This window comes from Lissotriton vulgaris, chromosome 5 (genome assembly GCF_964263255.1).
Source record: "Lissotriton vulgaris chromosome 5, aLisVul1.2, whole genome shotgun sequence".
Taxonomy (NCBI): domain Eukaryota; kingdom Metazoa; phylum Chordata; class Amphibia; order Caudata; family Salamandridae; genus Lissotriton; species Lissotriton vulgaris.
In genome coordinates, this window is record NC_141693.1 from 1,370,082,568 (window position 1) to 1,370,100,820 (window position 18,253).

Sequence of the window (18,253 nt, forward strand, 5' to 3'; positions counted from 1 at the left end):
AGTGTCTGAGATGGGGGCGAATTTGGGTGTTTTGGATAGCAGGCGTGCGGCCGCGTTTTGTACCGTCTGAAGCTTTTTTGTGACTCTTTTTTGAGCGTTCAGAAAGAGTCCGTTGCAATAGTCTAGGGAGGTAAGGACCAGTGATGTGACCAGGGTCTTAGCGGCCGTGTCAGGTACAAAAGGCAGGGTTTTCCTAATCATCCTGAGTTTAAAATGGGCCGTGGAAGCTACCTTGTTGGCATGGGCCATAAAGTTGAGCTGGTCATCAAACATAACTCCCAGATTTCTGACCTTGGAGGTAGGACAAGGTGGGGTGCCAAAAGTTGATGGCCACCAGGATGTCGGCCAGGATGGTGAAAGATTGCCGAAGATGACTACCTCCGTTTTGTCGGAGTTTAGCTTCAGGCAGTTACCTGCCATCCACTCACCTATGGCTGTCATGCCAGATTGGAACCGTTCGGCCACCTCCTGACCGTCACCCTTAATGGCCAGCACCAGCTGCGTGTCGTCAGCGTAAGAGGTTAGGCTCATCCCATGTGCTTTGATGACACTAGCAAGGTCCGACACATAGATGTTGAAAAGTGTCGGACTTAGGGATGAACCTTGAGGAACCCCGCAAGGTAACGACCGACTGGCAGATTGGAATGGGCCTAGTGTGACAGCCTGGGTTCTGTTAGCCAGGAAGGAGGCCAGCAGCTTTCTCGCAGTAGACTGGATACCCATTTTTTCGACACGGTTGACTAAGGTCTTGTGGTCAACCGTGTCGAATGCTGCGGAGAGATCTAAGAGTACCAGCAGGGCTGTCCCTCCTTGGTCCCGGATGGCTCTTATATCATCCGCTGCTTTAATAAGAGCGGTTTCCGTCCCGTGATATTTACGGAACCCAAACTGGGTGTCATCGAGCAGGTTATATCTCTCTATGTGGTCAGACAGCTGTTGGTTCATAGCTTTCTCCGTAATTTTCGCTAAAAATGGGAGACTTGCTATAGGTCGATAATTTTTCAGCTCTTGTCTGTCGAGGTTGGCTTTTTTAATAAAGGTTTGATCAGAGTGTTTTTCAAGGAATCCGGGTAGGACCCGGAGCACAAGATGATTGATGGTGGCCGAGATCAGAGAGGCAATTAAAAATCTGGAGGGAGGCAAGGGCCCATGGACAATGGATTTTTGGCAGAATTTTACAAATCATTCAGTGACGTCCTGGCTCCCCAAATTCTATTGATATATTAGGAGGCCTGAACATAAAGTATTCTGCCCCCAACATTATTCAAAGGAGTACTATTAACTATACTAAAACCGGGAATTCCTCACACTCAATGTGTCTTGCATAGGCCTCTGTCCGTGATTAATGTAGAAACAAAAATCTTGGCTAAAATAATGGCCAAAGTCTAAAGGTCATATATAACTAGCATAAACTTGCAGGAGCACACTGTCTTCGCACCTGAAAAAGAGACATGCCTCAGCATCAGACTTTTATTTGTCTTGTCACACTAGGCTTTTCCTGATTTACCTGTTGCAGCAATATTTGTAGTCTCCGAAAAGGTGTTCGAGTGGTGTCCTGGCTAAATGTGTATGCTGTACTGGAATGGGCTGGGGGATGATGGAATGGATAGGTCTACGGTATTCGGATTTGGTTGCCAGAGTCAGCGTGAATGGTCTTAAACCCACACCATCTGTCATAGCAAAGGGCACCTGGCAGGGTTACCCACTATCGCCGTTGCTGTTTGTGGCGGTGATGGAGCCCCAGGGTAGTATATGCATCACACCAAAAGTGGAATACATTCATTGCACTGTATGCAGATGACATATTACTGTAGGTACACCCTGAGGGAAATGTGCTGCCACTATTAGGGGGGGATCTAGAGTTTTGGTAGGATGTTGGACATTGAGGTCAGTTTGAGCAAATCTGACCTATTCCATCCCCCACTCCCCCCTCCCCCTTCCCCTCCCCCTCCATCCCCCCTCTCCGCCACCCCACCGCAAATATTAAGGTCCCTACTGGATAATCCTAAAAAATGGAAACTATGGATTGGTGCCCCTCAGGTTACAAGAAAAGGTAGAACAATCAATCGTTTGCCGGCATATGCGGAAGGGAGGATAGTTTTTTAGGTCTCGCCTTGGCGAAAGTGCGTTCTCGCCGTGAAAAGAATAGTCGTTGGCTCAGCCGACAACGAGTGGAGACAAGAGATGGCCAATCGCACCATTTTGCAATGGGATTAGCTCACGCGCGTGAGCTTCTGCCGTAGACAGCATGGCAGAAAGAATCGGATCACGACACGTGCCTCGTGAACAATTCACGTTTTTAGGCTTTAGGTTTCGGTTTCGGTTTTTGGACTCGTGCGTGGGGAGGCGCCCCCGGGGGAGGAGGAGGCCGGTGGAGAGGAGCCGTTTTGCAAGTGATACCGCCTTTGTCTCATAGCTCGGCATTGTTGTGTAATGGATCTTTGAGGGAGGCTTTCTCCTCAGTACGCATCCCCGCCCCCCCCGTATCGCATGTTCAGTGTTATACTGTAGGGAGGCTTTCTCTTCTATATGCATCCCCGCTCCCCCCCGTATCGCATGTTCAGTGTTATACTGTAGGGAAGTGCTTTTGTCGTGTAATGCTGTGGTCTGCGGTAAAGCGATGGCACAGGCTGCATGTGAGGATGGGCCTCCCGGCACTCCCTGGCTGTTCACCCCACCCCGGTTTTTGGACTTGTGAATTGTGAGGTGCCCCCGGGGGAGGAGGAGGCCGGTGGAGAGGAGCCATTTTGCAAGTGATACCGCCTATGTCTTATAGCGCTGCATTGTTGTGTAATGGATCTTTGAGGGAGGCTTTCTCCACTCCCCCCCGTATCGCATGTTCAGTGTTATACTGCTACAATATTAATATCCGTGTAATACCAGTGTAAAATGCTGAAAGACATTGTCTAAAGTGCTGTACGATATTCAAATGCGCGTAAAGTGCTGCTGGGTATTAATAATGGTAATAGTGAACAATAGGCTGCCGCGGGATATAGATCTGAGTTGGTGATCCCGGGGTGCACATTGGATGTAAATTGCCAGCTGTGAATGAGTCGGGGAGTTAGGTAGGTACTCGCACGAGCAGGGCATAAGATGAACAAGCAGGCCGCGCCCCCATCCACGGCTAGAGACAGCCAATCCGCACGTCGCCTGGTGGTAGGAGCTCACTCGCAGCCGCAGCCTGCCATTAGCACCTGCCCTCGGGGTCTCTCGCTCCACAGTTTGAGGCTCATTAGCAGCAGAATCACGTGCAGAGACGGGTCGCGGGTTGGAATCCCGCACATTCAGCGGGCCTGGGGCTGCAGAGACGCAGCTGCCCCAATAACATAGGAGTCCCCAGGGGTGGAGATTGGTTAAAGATCGGTGACCTGGCCTGCTATTGTCCTCGGTACTTGTCCGACCTGCGAGGCACCCTTGACCCGGTGGCCGGGCGATCACAGAGTGCAGACCTGAAGAGTTCTTTGCTGCTCATTGTTGGCCACAGCTCAGCCACGTGCTAGGCGCCCACATTCGGGTCACCCACACATTGCTACCACAGCGTTACGGGTGCCCAGGTAGCCCATGCCAACATGTCTGGCATATGGGGTGTCAGTAATGTACCCTTTTAAATGGCTGTGATCCTCGGACGCACTGGTGCGGCATAGGTACGATTGGTGCAACGGGTGCAGTGGCACCGAGGCTCAGAGTGAGAGGAACCCGCAACACCCCCTTATGGTCGCTCTTAGGATCTAAGCCATGGGATATGAGGGCAGTTTCTCTGCTTACACTATAGCGTATTTGTCTATTGCTAGAAAACTGCATGATGGCTGCGTTTTGTGTCGGAGTGCCGAACCATCACCACCTGCCACACCTGTTTGTCGTGTTTGGATGTGTAACCACAACACTGCGAAGTCAACTAGGTGCCTAAGCTGCAGCAGAATAAGTTTACACCTTTCATCGGTAGACTAGCCTGCCCAGGTTGGACGGCCACCTCTAGGCTGCCATGACTCACACCGCTCGATACCTTTCGCTGAGGGCTAGGCAGTGATCACCAGGTCTTCTCTTTGATATGGAAGCTATGGGTCTTTTTCCGGAGTTTTATATAGCGTGAATTTGACCCGAAGATATCAGAGGCTTTTACATGAACCCCGGTTGCGTTACAGACGGAAATATTCTTTTTTGTTGGGCACGGGGACATTAAGTGATTTGCCCAGAATCACAGGATGCTGAGCGTCCCTGCCAAGTCTCGATCCCGGTTCCCCAGCTTCGAGGTCTACCGCTCTGGCCCTAAGGCCACATCCTCTCCCCTTAATACAAGCAGCAAGGCAGAATGACTGAAATACAACATTATGGTTCTGTATCAAAGCTGGTGGTAACAGAACGAAAAGATCCACAACCTTTTAGAAGGGTGCCAAACCAGCATGAGCATAACAAAAGCTACAGAACACATGTTGCTGTCTAGAAGCAAAACATCGTACCCCAGAGATTGTAGAAATGACACACCACCAGCCATCAGTGCACGCTTTCACCAGGCATACACACCACTAGACATCAGCGCACTCTTCCACTAGGCACACACACCACCAGCCGGCAGTGCACACTTCCACCAGGCACACACACCACCAGCCGGCAGTGCACACTTCCACCAGGCACACACACCACCAGCCAACAGTGCACATTTTCTACAGGCACACACACCACCAGCCATCAGTGCACACATCAATTGTTAACGCATCCACAATTAACTATTGTAGCAATCGCAGTATGGTGCAGTTTACTTTTAAACATAGTCACCTAAAGCGCAGCATGCCATCATTGCTACAAAAATAAATACACTTTTTTTGACCTACAATTTATAGACTTTTGTTGCAATTGGTGTTTTTTAGCAATGCCAATAGCTCAAACTTAATTTATTGCGAGACCTATTGCATTGCAAATGCTTGTTATACGCTTCTGTATCTGTTCTAACATACCCTCGCCGGTGTCAGCGACCCTCTATGGACAGTTTCGATCTCTTCTGCTGAGACTAATCTGAAAGGGGACACAGCCTAGAGATGACATATGCTAACACAGAACTCATACCGACAATGACAGAGTACATTTTGGTGCCAAATATCGAGCTACCTTACTGTGTAGCACAAGCACACTAAAGCCTGAATGAAGTATACTCCCCAGAGATTCCTTGAAGATATAACCCCGGATTTCAGGTTCTTTTTGAACCTAAGACAGTATCGCAGGTGGAGAATCTAGGGCTTACTAAAGTTGAGTCATCTGTATCAGGATGTTAAGTTTATGGCACCTCAGGAGTTTAATAATCAGGGAGTATGTCCAGTCTTAACATTTTTGATATATTTCAAGCTTCTTCACACTGTCAAATCTGTCTACAGTTGGTCCCCAGACAAACTAAACCACAGCCACTAGACATATTGTCCAAGATGATACATGTTCAAGGCATGGGTAGATGGGTCTCAGGACAGTACCAAGAAGCATGCAGCCAGGTGGAGACAATGTCTCTGGTTATCAAACGAAGCAACTGATTGGCAGCAGCTGACCATTTATCAAGTGCAGCTCATTCCGACGTATTCTCCAAATCATAGATGTAATCACGGATTTGGGAGAAACCGGTCACACGTCTGTTGGTTTCATAGTATATGTCCTGATAAAGATGGTGTGAACCATCCTGATTTCCACCGGAACACTGCGTCATCCGAATGTTTATATTGCTATTGAACAATTCCTTATTTTGTTTTGTTACAAAATGAAAGTATTTATGTATTTGAATATTGTATACATGTATGAGATTCTTTTTAATGAATTGTGTGCTTTTAACATTAATATCTGGTTTATATAACAAATGGAATTGTTTTTTTTTTAAACTATAGTGAGATAGAAGTTGTGGTTTATTAATACTTGTATATTTTCCCAGATGTGCACTCTTTCAATGTGTTGATGTGTCCAATGTGGATATAAAAAAGCACAAGCAAAGCATGAAATGGAAATCAATTATTGTTTAGTTGCTAACTACTCAGTCCCCTTTGGCTACCAAGGGTGACTCTCCTGTTGTTTGGGGAGTTAATTAATAAACAATATTCACATCAACTATACTACACCCCTAACTTCTTGCACAAAAGAGGACTCAGGGAAGAGAATAGATGCCAAAGATGAGGGGGCAGGGAGAGATTTCATTCACCTGGCGTGGAGGTGTCGCAGTGTTAGTAGATATTGGATGGATTAGATAGAGGTGTTTGAGATGCTTGAGAAATTGCTAGACATGGAAATGACACCACCCCCCAAGATGAGCTTACTGGGGTGGGTGATGGGGTTACCAAAGAAAAGGAGATACACCTCTTTAGCACTGCTCTTAGCCAAGCACAGGATATCCATGAAAAGGGGTATGAAGAAGGTGCTGACCACTGAATAGTGGCTAGCTGACTTAGTCTATTGCAGTGATAGGATGGATACATAAGCCTTCCTCATGCCAATATCATGACCCAAGGACATTAGGGAACCACCAAGGAGATACCTGGTGTCTAAGAACCAGAATGGCAGGACAGACCCACCTTAAGAAGCATACACACTGTAGGGGGATGCAGTGCGGCCGCAGCCATAAATCTGGTGACGGACCTCACTGAAAGGACAATAGCACTTGTTAAAAAAGACACAGCTATATAATGTTTTTTAATTTATTTTATATAAAATAGAATTAAACATTTGTCGGCAAAGATAAAAGATGTAAAGGTTGTACTGAGCTGCTCTTACTGAGATTCCATTCCAGTAACTGCCTATTAGATTTTTTTATTTGTGTATATTTCGTCGAAACCCAAATAAACTTTTTGAGGAAAGAGATTCACTAAGACGTGTGCTCCAAGACGTGGGCTCCAAGACGTGGGCGTGTGCTCCACAACGTGGGTATTTCGCCAGTGCGAGCGGTGCCAGTTCCTGGGACCACCTTCTCCCTCTTCCTCACCTTGGCTATCCATTTGTATACCAAAGAGCCTTAGCTGTTAATGCATTTGTGCTGAGCTCTCTCGTCTATTCCGCCCCAAGCACCTCCATACCTTTGTGACCACATTGCCTGTGCACCATCCCAACCACCAGTGGAACAGTTTCACTTTATGGGGGAGTCCCCAGCATCGCCATGTGACCCTCGGCTTGCCTGGTCACTCGCTGAGCCATGCCAGCTTGTGATAGTCTGCCACAAAAGATGTCGGATGCACCTATGGCGTTGCTTCCTTGCATGTCGCAAGTCAAAAATGTTATTGTACCCCAAACGCCTAGAGCACTCATATTTGCAAATATAACCACCCTTCCACTGTTCGCAGCGAGGTTTATGTTTAATTTTGTCCAAATCAAAAGTTTACAGTGCTTTATAATCGTACATTTACGGATAGCTAAAAAAAACATATCGTAGCATGATGGCATAATGTAAACGTGGTTTCTCTAATCTGGACACTTACTTTAATTATTTTGTTTCAGGATCCACCTTTGCCAAAACTAAGCCAGAAAGCCCATGGGCGTCGTTAACAAGAAAAGGAATTGTACGTGTGGTATTTTTCCCCTTATTCAGCATGTGGTGGATACAGGTCACCTCATTTGGGGTTTTTATCTGGCTGCTCCTCCTGTACCTTTTACAAGGTAGGCATTTAAAAGTATAAGAAATCTTTTTTTCAGTAAACAAAAGTATATGCTAATCCCTTACAAAACCTAAATGCTGCCATAAATCATTTGACTTTTTAATAAAGTTGAAGATTCATCCCTAGTGAAATAACACTTTTAAGAATGATAAGAGTTGTAGTATGAATTGTGTTTACTAAGATATGTCTACAAAGTGCCCATGGCCTGCTAGGCCCTGATATATAAGATGCAGGACTTCCCCAGTCGAGTTCTCCATGCCCATTGACATAGCTGTGAACTCAAAGCTTACTTCTCATACGGTGTGGCTATGCTGATCCCAGTGGTGGACATTCATTTTTTTGGAAGATATTACATTATCACTGATATTCATAACTTTTTTCATTACTTTTCTCTAAATCAGCCTTTCGTCATCTAATATACAGGTGCACATTAAAATCATCTACTGGTAACATAAATATTTAACTTTAGCAGTTTTGTAACTAGATGGCGGCAGAATCCCATTCAGACACTAACTTTTTAATCAAGAAATGTGCTCAATTGGACAGCAGAAGCATAGTTTCAATGTGCATAATGGTTTGCCCATGCTACAAAAATCCTATTGATAATCACTTACGAGCTATTACTGTCCAAACCCATATAGGATGGGATCGTAATTGAGGATTAGATAAACCGATCTCAGCGCCCTCCAAGTATACCATTATCAGTCACTTGCAATCTTATAATTCATTCAGCTTTGAAGTGGCTCCATTTCTTTTGGTTGTCATCACAGTTAATTCTAGGGGCATACGCAGTGTCCAAAAATAGGTCCAGTAACTTGTCTTTTTAGGTCTCGCCTGGAATTAGCATCCGAAGGATGCGTCCAGGCTGGAGACTTATAGCTGCCGGTCTGGGGGGAATGAAGGACAAAAGGGTGCCACGCGCTTCTCTTGCGCTGGATTTGACTGCGTGCACGCGCACCCACACTCACGCATGCGCACATACACAGCCACACGCATACACAGCCACACGCATACACAGGCACACACACACCCCCTCCCGTCGCCGCCGCACCTACACACACACTAGCGCACCTACACGCACACACAGAGACCCCCCCCCCACACGCACCAACGCACCTACACACACGCACGCACACATACAAAGACCCCCTCCCCCCGCCACCGCCGCAGTCATTGCACACATACACACGAGCGCACCCCCCTCCTCCCTCAAACTAAGCCCCACTTACCGCCATTCGGGACTTCTGTAGCCGGGGCTCTCCCTCGGGCATGGGAGCCCGCTCTCAGGCACTCCGTGGACGCGTGCGCGGGACTTCCGATGACGGAAGTCCCGCCCAAAGGAACTGGCTATTTTGCTTGTTTTTTTTATTGTTGTTATCCATGCTGCCCACTCTAAGATGGCTGCTACGGTAGAGTCCCTTTTCTATGTTCCTACCGTCTCCAAACTTGCGTGTTAATGAGGCGGGCGCTATACTTTCACCAGCGCCTTCGAGCAAAGCAGCGTTTCCCGGTTTGAGCCTCGCCAACAATTTTTTGGGAAAGTACTGACACTGCAGTGTCGTGTGCTTGTCCTCCTCAGCGGCGCACCCAAGTTCATGATAGTCCTGTTCAGTTGCCGGCCCGCCCTTTTGGCTTTGCCAAGGTCTGTGTATAAATGAATAGGACTGTGAAGCAGGGAGCGGAGAGCGGTGGGTTCGTGCCTGGCTGCGGCGCCCTCCTGTCCGCTGAGCTACAGGACAAAGGTCAGGCGTGTCCAGGCACCTTCCATGCTTCATGGCTGCTCATTGACGGTCTGTAGCTGATATAACTGATAGAAGAGGACAGAGCTGACCCCAGAGAGCCGTCCCCGGTCCCAGTCACTGAGCACATATCCGGCCCTCGCGCTGTCCGAGGGTAAGCTTCTAGACACTGGAATATTGAGGGGGTCGGGTTTGGGCCCCCTAAATGCTGAGACCTCCTGCTGTTAGTGTTATCTATAACTAATTAGCCAGGACTTCTTGCTTTCTTTGACCCCCCCAACCCCCACACACCCTTTTAACCTTTAACTCGATCCTTGCAGGATGAAACCTAAATGACACTCCCAAACCTTTCCCCCACGCGCTGGCTGGTATTCTTGAATTGCAAGCCAACAAGCAGTGGCAACGCCAAAATACAAGTAAGCCAGGGCATGTTTTTAACGCAGCCTGTCGACCTTTCATTTGTTTATCTCTACTTGTGCTGCCCGAGTGCTGTGATGGGGCTAAAGTCAGCTTTATTATCGAGCCAGTACCCTCACTTACCCTACCCTGGTCTCTCACCCGACTCTTTACCCTCATTCCCGACCCTCCACCCGTACCCCCTATCTCCCCGCCCGCCGTCGCACACATACATACACACACACACACACACACACACAGACGCGCACGCGCACCAAGCCCCCCCCCCACCCCCCTCCTACAACTAAGGCCCACTTACCGCCACTCCGGACATTAGCAGCCTCCGCGGGGCTCTCCCTCGGGCATGGGAGCCCCGCGTCACCACTGCTCCTCTCTGTGCCAGCCAGTCCGGGGGCGCGGGCTTCACAAGACGGAAGTCCCGCCCCACGATAGGTTTCATTTTTGTCTGCGCGCGCACGTCTTGTTTGTTTGCAGATATGAGCATTGCGCATTGCTGGAGATTATGGGACTATCTGATAAATATCAAACAATTAAAGCCTTTTTAAAGAAAGTGAAACAGCTGACCCCGACTCACCTGATGCTGGACCTGATTGCAGGGACGCCACTGTGGGTTTGTAATCTTACCCTGCGGGGTTTGATCAACTCGCTGAGCTCCCCGACACATACACCTGTCCACGCTTCATTTGGTGGAATGGCGCCGCCAAAAGTAACGGCTCAGAAGGGAGATCGAGCTGGCTCACGCTATACTACAGTGACAACCGACCCGGCAGCGCTGGCTGTTACAGGTGCTGAAACGCACTTTTCTACTACTAAGAGTAACGCAGTTCGACCGATTACTTCCAGAATTGGACGTCCTACTATGAAGGTATTGCAATCAGGCAAAGTCGGTGAAGAGATTAATCCTGGCGGTTTTGTTAATTTGCCAGCGGAGGGTGAGATGGTGGATGCACTTATGGAGGCAGTTATTAATCCCCCGGCGGAGATACCAGTGTTGTTGCCAGCTTTGACATTGGCTCAAAGTCTTGAAAAGGCTTGGAACTTGGAAGCCTTACAAACTCGAGCACTGGGGAAGGGGCAAGAACTCTGACCCCTCCTGGAAGGGTCTGTCCGATGATGCAGTAAATTCGCCACTGATGAGTGTGGTTGATGGAGTTAGTAGACCAAATTGGGGGGGGGTTGAAGGAACAATCTCAGGTAGCGGTGGATATGCAGACAGTACATTCTCAGCCATATCAAGCCTCACCGGACAACTGCCAAGGGGCCTTGAAACAGCAATTTAACTCAGCCATGGGGAACCACTCGGTCAAAAGCCGGACATTGGAAGTGGTCAGGTGGGTGTGGCATTGGTACCGGTATGGATGGATTTCGGGGTGCAGGTAGTCTCGCACCTCTGCAGAAGCGTGTTATAGCCCCCCCAATGACAATTGCTGACCTTTCCAGCCGTAATACCAATGATACTCCGAATATCACCAATGCTAACATAAGCTACTCTGCGCAAGACAAGGGGGCATTGAACTCTGAATTGACCCCTCACCGCCTGTGCGAAAGAAAGGCAATGTTAAGGCTAAGCCTAAAAGTGCTTTAGCCCCCACTTGTATCGAGAGGCGCACAACCCCCATTGCAAAAACAGCTTTAGCTCTCCTGGCGTGAGCTGCTTAACAAGGACCACGCTGCCAACACCCATTCCAAAGAAAATCACTTTTTATCGACAGGCGCACAACCCCCATAATGTTAGTCAATCTCAGTTGTTAGGATACAGCGTATTTATTATTTATATTTCTGCGCGCTTTTAGAAATGGCAAACATGAGGGCAAATACAAAAAGTATGGACAGCCAGTCAGAAAGCGCCCAATTACCGCAGTCAATTTACCGACCTGGGGAGGATGGAAGTCTGAGTCCGCCTTGCATGTTTCCAGCTGGGATCTTTTGAAGATGTGGAGAAGTGTGGCTCAATGGTTAGAGCAGGCAGACCTTGATGCAGAGCTCGGGCCAGGGACCAGGGTTCGATTCCCGCCTCGGCGGGTCTTGGGCTCATAAATTCCTCTGACCGGATATTCTCGCCTCAGTGCCTATTCTAATCATGGGTCCCACGCTGCAACTCTGGGCAATAGCTTGCTTAGTCTCCACAACAGCCCCCACAGCGCCGGGGATGCCTGGTTTCACCATGGGGGTGCCCAGAAGTGGACACTTCACATGGAAAACCAGGAAGGGTTCCCTTGCGGTATTTGTACAAGCGCCGGAAAACCCACTGCGGGTAGCTGTGCGCTATACAAGTACAAAGACATTTACATTTACAAGATACCAGGCGTCAACGCTGACTCTTTGCTCACTGAGCCATGTGTATGACATCACAGCTCTCCCCATGATCTCACAGACAGTCTCGCCCCACACTCCATCCCTCGCCCCACACTCCATCCCTCGCCCCACACTCCATCCCTCGCCCCACACTCCATCCCTTGCATACCCTCTATCTCTCTCTCGCCCTCCCTCTACCTCTCTCTCGCCCTCCCTCTATCTATCCTTCGCCTTCCCTCTAGCTATCTTATCACCACAGCATCACTTGGCACCACCACAGCACTACTCAGGGGCACCACAACATCACTATGCGCTACCAAAATGCTTATAAGTACAACAGTGACTTACAATATTATCATATTATAATATTATTGCCAACATTGCTTAATATTTTGCAACAGCTATCATCTTGCAAATCATCTTTATACACCAATACAGACTTTGCTAAAAACTTAATGCAACACATTGTCATATACAATGCCAATAACTCAAACTTTAATGCTGCGAGACCTATTGCATTGCAAATGCTTGTTTAATCTTGCTGGTGATATTGTACAGAGATTGTAAGACTGTCACTATTTCCGGGGTTTTCTTACTGCCTCTAGGAGTCACTTGGCCTTGCAGGTGAAGGAGCAAATGCTTCCACCCTACTCCTAGCTGTTCGTCTCTAAACCTAAACCTGAACATGCGACTGGAAATGCAGCCTTGACTTCAAGGCATCATCATTGGATGCAGTGAGGGAAGCTGCATACAGGCCTGGTACTGCAAGCCATTCTGCACTCGGTTGCGTGTCGGGGCAATTGGCACAAGAATTTAAATAAATTTGTCAAACAAGCTCCTAACTATTTTAGCGTGGATTCAGCTGGCCAGAAACCAAGATGGCCAAACTGTCCCTTCTTTCCAAGTCCAAGTCCTGCTTTGACGCCCTCTGCGCAGAGTTGAGCAGCAGAGGATCTGAGGGAACCTCTGAAACGTTGCCACAATTAATGACGTAGGTCCTGCTCTGCCTTTTATCAGCAGAGATGGCTTCCGCTGCATGTTTCAATGAGTTGGACTTTATACCACCTACCAACGGCAATAGGAGCCGTGCTTGTGGGACAATGCACAAACACAGTCAGCAGTTGGTGGCAAGCCTATCGGGCCTGAAGTTGAAATCTCCTCCGGGAGCTTGGGTAGTGCCAGTTAGCGACAGAGCTGCAGGACAAATGCCTGTGGTACGCCTGCACCTGACCCAGGTCTGCGGCTGCGTTCTAGGTTCCATGAGTGAGCGGCGGACTGAGTTTGTGGAGACTGCAGCCATTGAGCTGTAGTGCTGCTGTCCTGCTGACATTTAGGGGCTGCTTCTCCACCGACTTCTGAGCCACCCCTCTCTCTGCTGGGCTCAGCACCTTGGATTCTCCTCCAGTCAGATACCACAAGTTCCATGCACGCGTCTTCCACTTCTCAGCCGGTCAGAAAGGCACCCAGGTAAAAGGTAGACCCACAGCTCCTCCAGCAAGATGCTCAGGCTTCAGGCAACGGTCTCTCTCCTTGGGGACGCTGGATATCCAATAGACACCAGCCCTGGACCTCAGCAGTACCTTGGGTACTCTGCAGAACACTCCCTTCCTTGGTCTTGTGAAACTTGGAACTGAAACCAAGTAAAGTTGTCTGAGTTCCACTTTCATACAGACTTCCCCAACTGTGGGATACTGATCTTACTGTTCAAGCACACGAACCAGTTTGGTTGTTTTATTTTTATATTTCATATTCTTTCTACATTGCAGTCACAGTCCTTAAAAAAAGCAAATGGCTCTCACAACAGCTAGTGAAGACGCTGAAGGAAGGCAGGAGTACCCAAAACATGAGGGCAATAATGTGTGAAACCTTTGCACCTGGAGTCACCAGCCTTCCTGTAGTAGCACTTAGGGAAAGAGAAAATCAGCCCCTGCTTAAAAGCTTATGTCCAGGCAACACTTGCCGAGTCACCACCTCGTCGGACAGTTAACCCAATTGGTAGTGTTGAGAATGACTAATCTGCAACCACCAGCTAAAAAGCTCCCCACTGAATTTCTGAAGGCAGCCATGTCCCCTTCCTCCCATTCTTCGAAGGGTAATTTACACCATTTAATCAGGAATGCAGCATTACCCTTCCACTTCCTGAGGAGACTATAACACAACCATCATCTTGTGCAAGGGGAAGTCCAAAATGGATATTGCCGGCGTCCGCAGTCATACACTCCATATACACGCTATACACATTACGCATGCACACAGAATGACAATGCAAGGGTCTAGGTGTCACATATAGGGAGAACTTGACACCAGTTTGGCCAGTAGGCAACACACTCCTTCTGAATCAGTTAAAAAGCTTCTGAATCAGTTAAAAAGGTATGTTTAGTACTAGAATAAAGAAAAAACTGTATACAAAAATAATGGCAAAACACACAAGATGATGGACGGAATGTTGCACAATGGCAAAACATTCACCCCCAGTCACAGATCTGGGTTTAATCCATCGTTATTTTGCTCACCAAGCCACCCCAGTTCAGACATGGCTATATGCAAATCAGTCTTGACCCTGTGCTCATGGGAACAGTCCAGCCCGAACTGCCAAGTCATGTCTTCCCTGGACCGCAATCAAGCATCCACAAAAATAATGGTCCACTGGCTCCATCACTTGCCGTCATTAACCCAGTACATGGACACTAGTCCCATGTCTGCTAGTGGGCAGTGCTTGGTGTGCTTGCCCAGTTCTCAGAACTAAGGACAGATCTAGGCCTCAGTGTGCACTCTGGATTGAAGTGTGGCTGTACAAAGTCAGAATTATAGATACCACATGCAGTTGGCTCACTTAGGGGCTCACTTAGGGCAGAGGTATACGCCTGTTTACATTCAGGGGACATCCCTGTCCCAACAAGCTGTAATACAGAATCCTCTCAGCTTGAGCGACTAAGATATACAGAAAAAACAAGAAATACACACAATCTCAGTTGAAATCACTCATTCTCTGTACCAGTCTTACCATCTATGAGGAAGGTGCACAAGCATGTTACAATAGCACAGGGGTTGTGCGCAGATATCCTAGAAAAAAACCAGACGCTGAACCAGTACTCTGCCTATAGAAAAGAACAAACATTGACAAAGCCAATAGGTCTGGCATTGGCAACCTGGGGCGATGGTTATTTTGTTCACTGCAGGCATATGCAACAGAAATTAGAAGGAATAAAAGGAATTATGTTGCTGCCTTAAAGTGGCAGCCACATACCGGACATAAAAAATTAAATAAAACAACGCGTTGCATCTAATTTTAATATAACAGTGAGTGTGCTTCCTAGCAGGCAGGTTCACTGAGAAAAGGTAGAGTTGCCCTTTTAGTTTTAATGAACATCAAAGTAACATAAGTATAGTTTAAAATCACAAGGGTGACAAAAAATAAATAAAAAAGGCTAAAGAATGGAAAGAAAAACAGCATTAGCAAAGTGAAGTATTGGCGAACGAGCCGTGGTACTAAAGTGCACCTGACTGTATGCCATAATAGGAGGAAGTAAAACCCCCTTTACAGTTGAACGGACCAATAGGTGAAGAGGACTGACCCAGAGGCCTTCTAAGAATGTATAAAATGTATTATTTATTTAAGAATGTTTTTGATTCCTGGAGGCTGTCACGAATGCTAACCCTGTCTCTATGCCAGACCTAAAAATGCAAAAGAAACCTTTTCAAGCAATCCACTATCAAACATACCTCTTGAATGTGTTTATTCTAAAAATAAGCCTGCATTAATATTCAACAGTACATCACTTCTGTCAAGCATAGAGAGCTGTCTATTTAACCCTGTTGAAGATGGGTCTGTTATCTTAACAACTATGCCCCCTTGAGAGACTCACTTCATTAATATTTCTCTTGGATAATATATCTTCAACTGATATTTTCAAGACTTACTAAATTCAATCTTTAAAACACTCCTCTTGTGAATGTTGTTGCTAGGCAAAACAAGTATTGGAACATGAACAACCTTTTTGAAAATTTTTGTTTAATACAGTGTGGACCAAAAACACATTTCATACATGCCAACATTTTGGAAGAGGAAAGTGGGAGATTTAAAAAAAAAATATTCGGAAGAAGGTATTTCTCCCATTGACTTCTATTGAGGCCTGCATCGGGTCTATTGGCGTGCATGGGACTTGCAAGTGTGCAGCTGCAGGATCTGTTGTGTAGTTCCTATAAACCTATATAGGATCTGTGCGTTTAGACAACATAGACTGTGGTATTGGTGTCCAGACTGATTCCAGACACCCCCACCGGGAATGTTAGCCTGTATACCAGCTAGCTCACAGTGCCACTGTAAACTCCACTTACCAAGGAGAGAATAGTTATTGGCAACTATCAAACATGACAACTCTGTCCCATCAGGGTTCGTGGAAACAGTGTAGTACTTTTCACTCAGTCACTCGTGCTCACTTTTTGTAAAAAAGGAACACAGAATAAACGGTGGAGACGTTTTTCAATAAGCATTTATTGAACCAGCGTCATTCTAGTATAAAATAGGTGTGCTGAATCAACCATAAGACAGAAACAGATATAAATGAGTATAATTACCAACAGAGTAAAAGGATGGTAGAATCCTACCATCGCGCTAAAACAATGAATACGGGTAGGCATATAAATACGTGACGGTAATAATGCGTACTCCTACGATGCACCCTATCTAGATGTACCGAAGTGTACCTAGCATGTATGGAGGTGTAGAGCCAAGAATCCCTCTAGGATAACGTCAACCCCATTACCTGAAGTGAAAGACTGTGGGACCCAGTCTTGGTCTCGAGATGGACACCCCACAAGGGATGTCAGACCACTATGAGCTGGAGTGTCTGAGTGCGGGAACCACAGCGACTTGCGTCAGTGTGTCAGCATGGAATTCCTTTTTCTCCTCTCCCTGCCTCAGCAAAGATATGGTGTTTATATGCTCAGAGTGGTACCCTTTGGTGATCAACCTTGCTGTGTCATGTCTGACTAGGATGACGGATGGAATGACCCTTCTACATAGTTATTATGCAGGAGATGGTAATCCTACTGAGATTCCAAGAATCTTCATGCATAATGAATGAGGCTAGTTTTCGGAGAAAACCCTATGTCATTTAAGCAGTACTGTAACTAGGTAAAAGGTCAGTACCAAGAATCGTTATGTAGTGTAATGGCAGGGGAAATATAAGTGAAAGGTTTGGTTACTACCAAAGCCCATATTGGGGAACCTGTATGAAACATAACAGATAGGATATCAGAAATGTAAATATACGTTTTTCCAATGCTTGTCAGGAGCACAGAGAAATCGCTATGGCAGGCAGAAAAAGTGTGACAAAAATGCTGTGCACTTGCTTGCAGGAGAAGGTTACTGGCAGTGCATAATCTAAGTCACACAAGACCAGCCCCTGCCGTCTGAAACCCGCAGAGGAATCAGGTTTTTGCATGCAGTAATCTGGAGGCAGGAGACTAGCCAAAAAAATCAGTGGTCTCCCGCCTGAATCAGGTGGGTTGGTATGCATACCGTTTGAATGCAGTTTTTAAACTCCACTAGTTATCCTCAGCTGTTATTGGTTGCTCTACACATGTCATATTTGCTTAGCAAGAAACAACAGCCCCACGTCGATTTATCACTGTTTCCAACAAACATACATGAGATTATCATCAGGACAGGTCTCCAGAGCTCTACAAAAAAGTACAATTTTAAACATTTGTTCTACTAGTCCTTTACATTACATATATTAATATCCGTTATCAAGTTAAATTCTAAATATGATTTTAAGTTGCCAACCTTCTTTGTGTAACCCACATAATGTATTTCCTACAGCAGTTTGTGTTATATTCAGATCATAGACCTGAATTACATTTTACAAATGTGAGCAAATTTACCTATGCCATTGCTTTAATTGAGCATCTTTTATATGTATATATCATAATTTTCTTTCAATTAATTGTTAGGAGTTTGTCAGTTTCTCTTGTTAAAATGTATTATTCAACATACCCAAAAAGACGTAGACACTTTTCATAAAAATTGCCATGTTCATATTACATTTGTTAATGATAAATGATTGTAAGCGTGGGGTGGGAGCGGACCGGAATAACAAGCGTGGAGGCCGTATGTAGTGGGCTATCTCGTAGCCGGTGTTTATTACAGTACAGTGTTCCAAGGGTAGGGTACAAGGGAAAAGA

General features: G+C 46.7%; 1 protein-coding gene across 3 annotated transcripts in view; it reads left to right on the forward strand.

The window, feature by feature from the left end:
- Nucleotides 1–18,253, forward strand: part of PHTF1 (putative homeodomain transcription factor 1) — a 516,605-nt gene that overhangs the window by 139,512 nt on the left and 358,840 nt on the right. For all 3 annotated transcript variants that reach the window (XM_086923323.1, XM_086923324.1, XM_086923325.1), the window contains exon 6: nt 7,456–7,614. In XM_086923323.1, the coding sequence (XP_086779449.1) occupies nt 7,456–7,614 (159 nt within the window). The remainder of the gene's footprint in view (nt 1–7,455; nt 7,615–18,253) is intronic.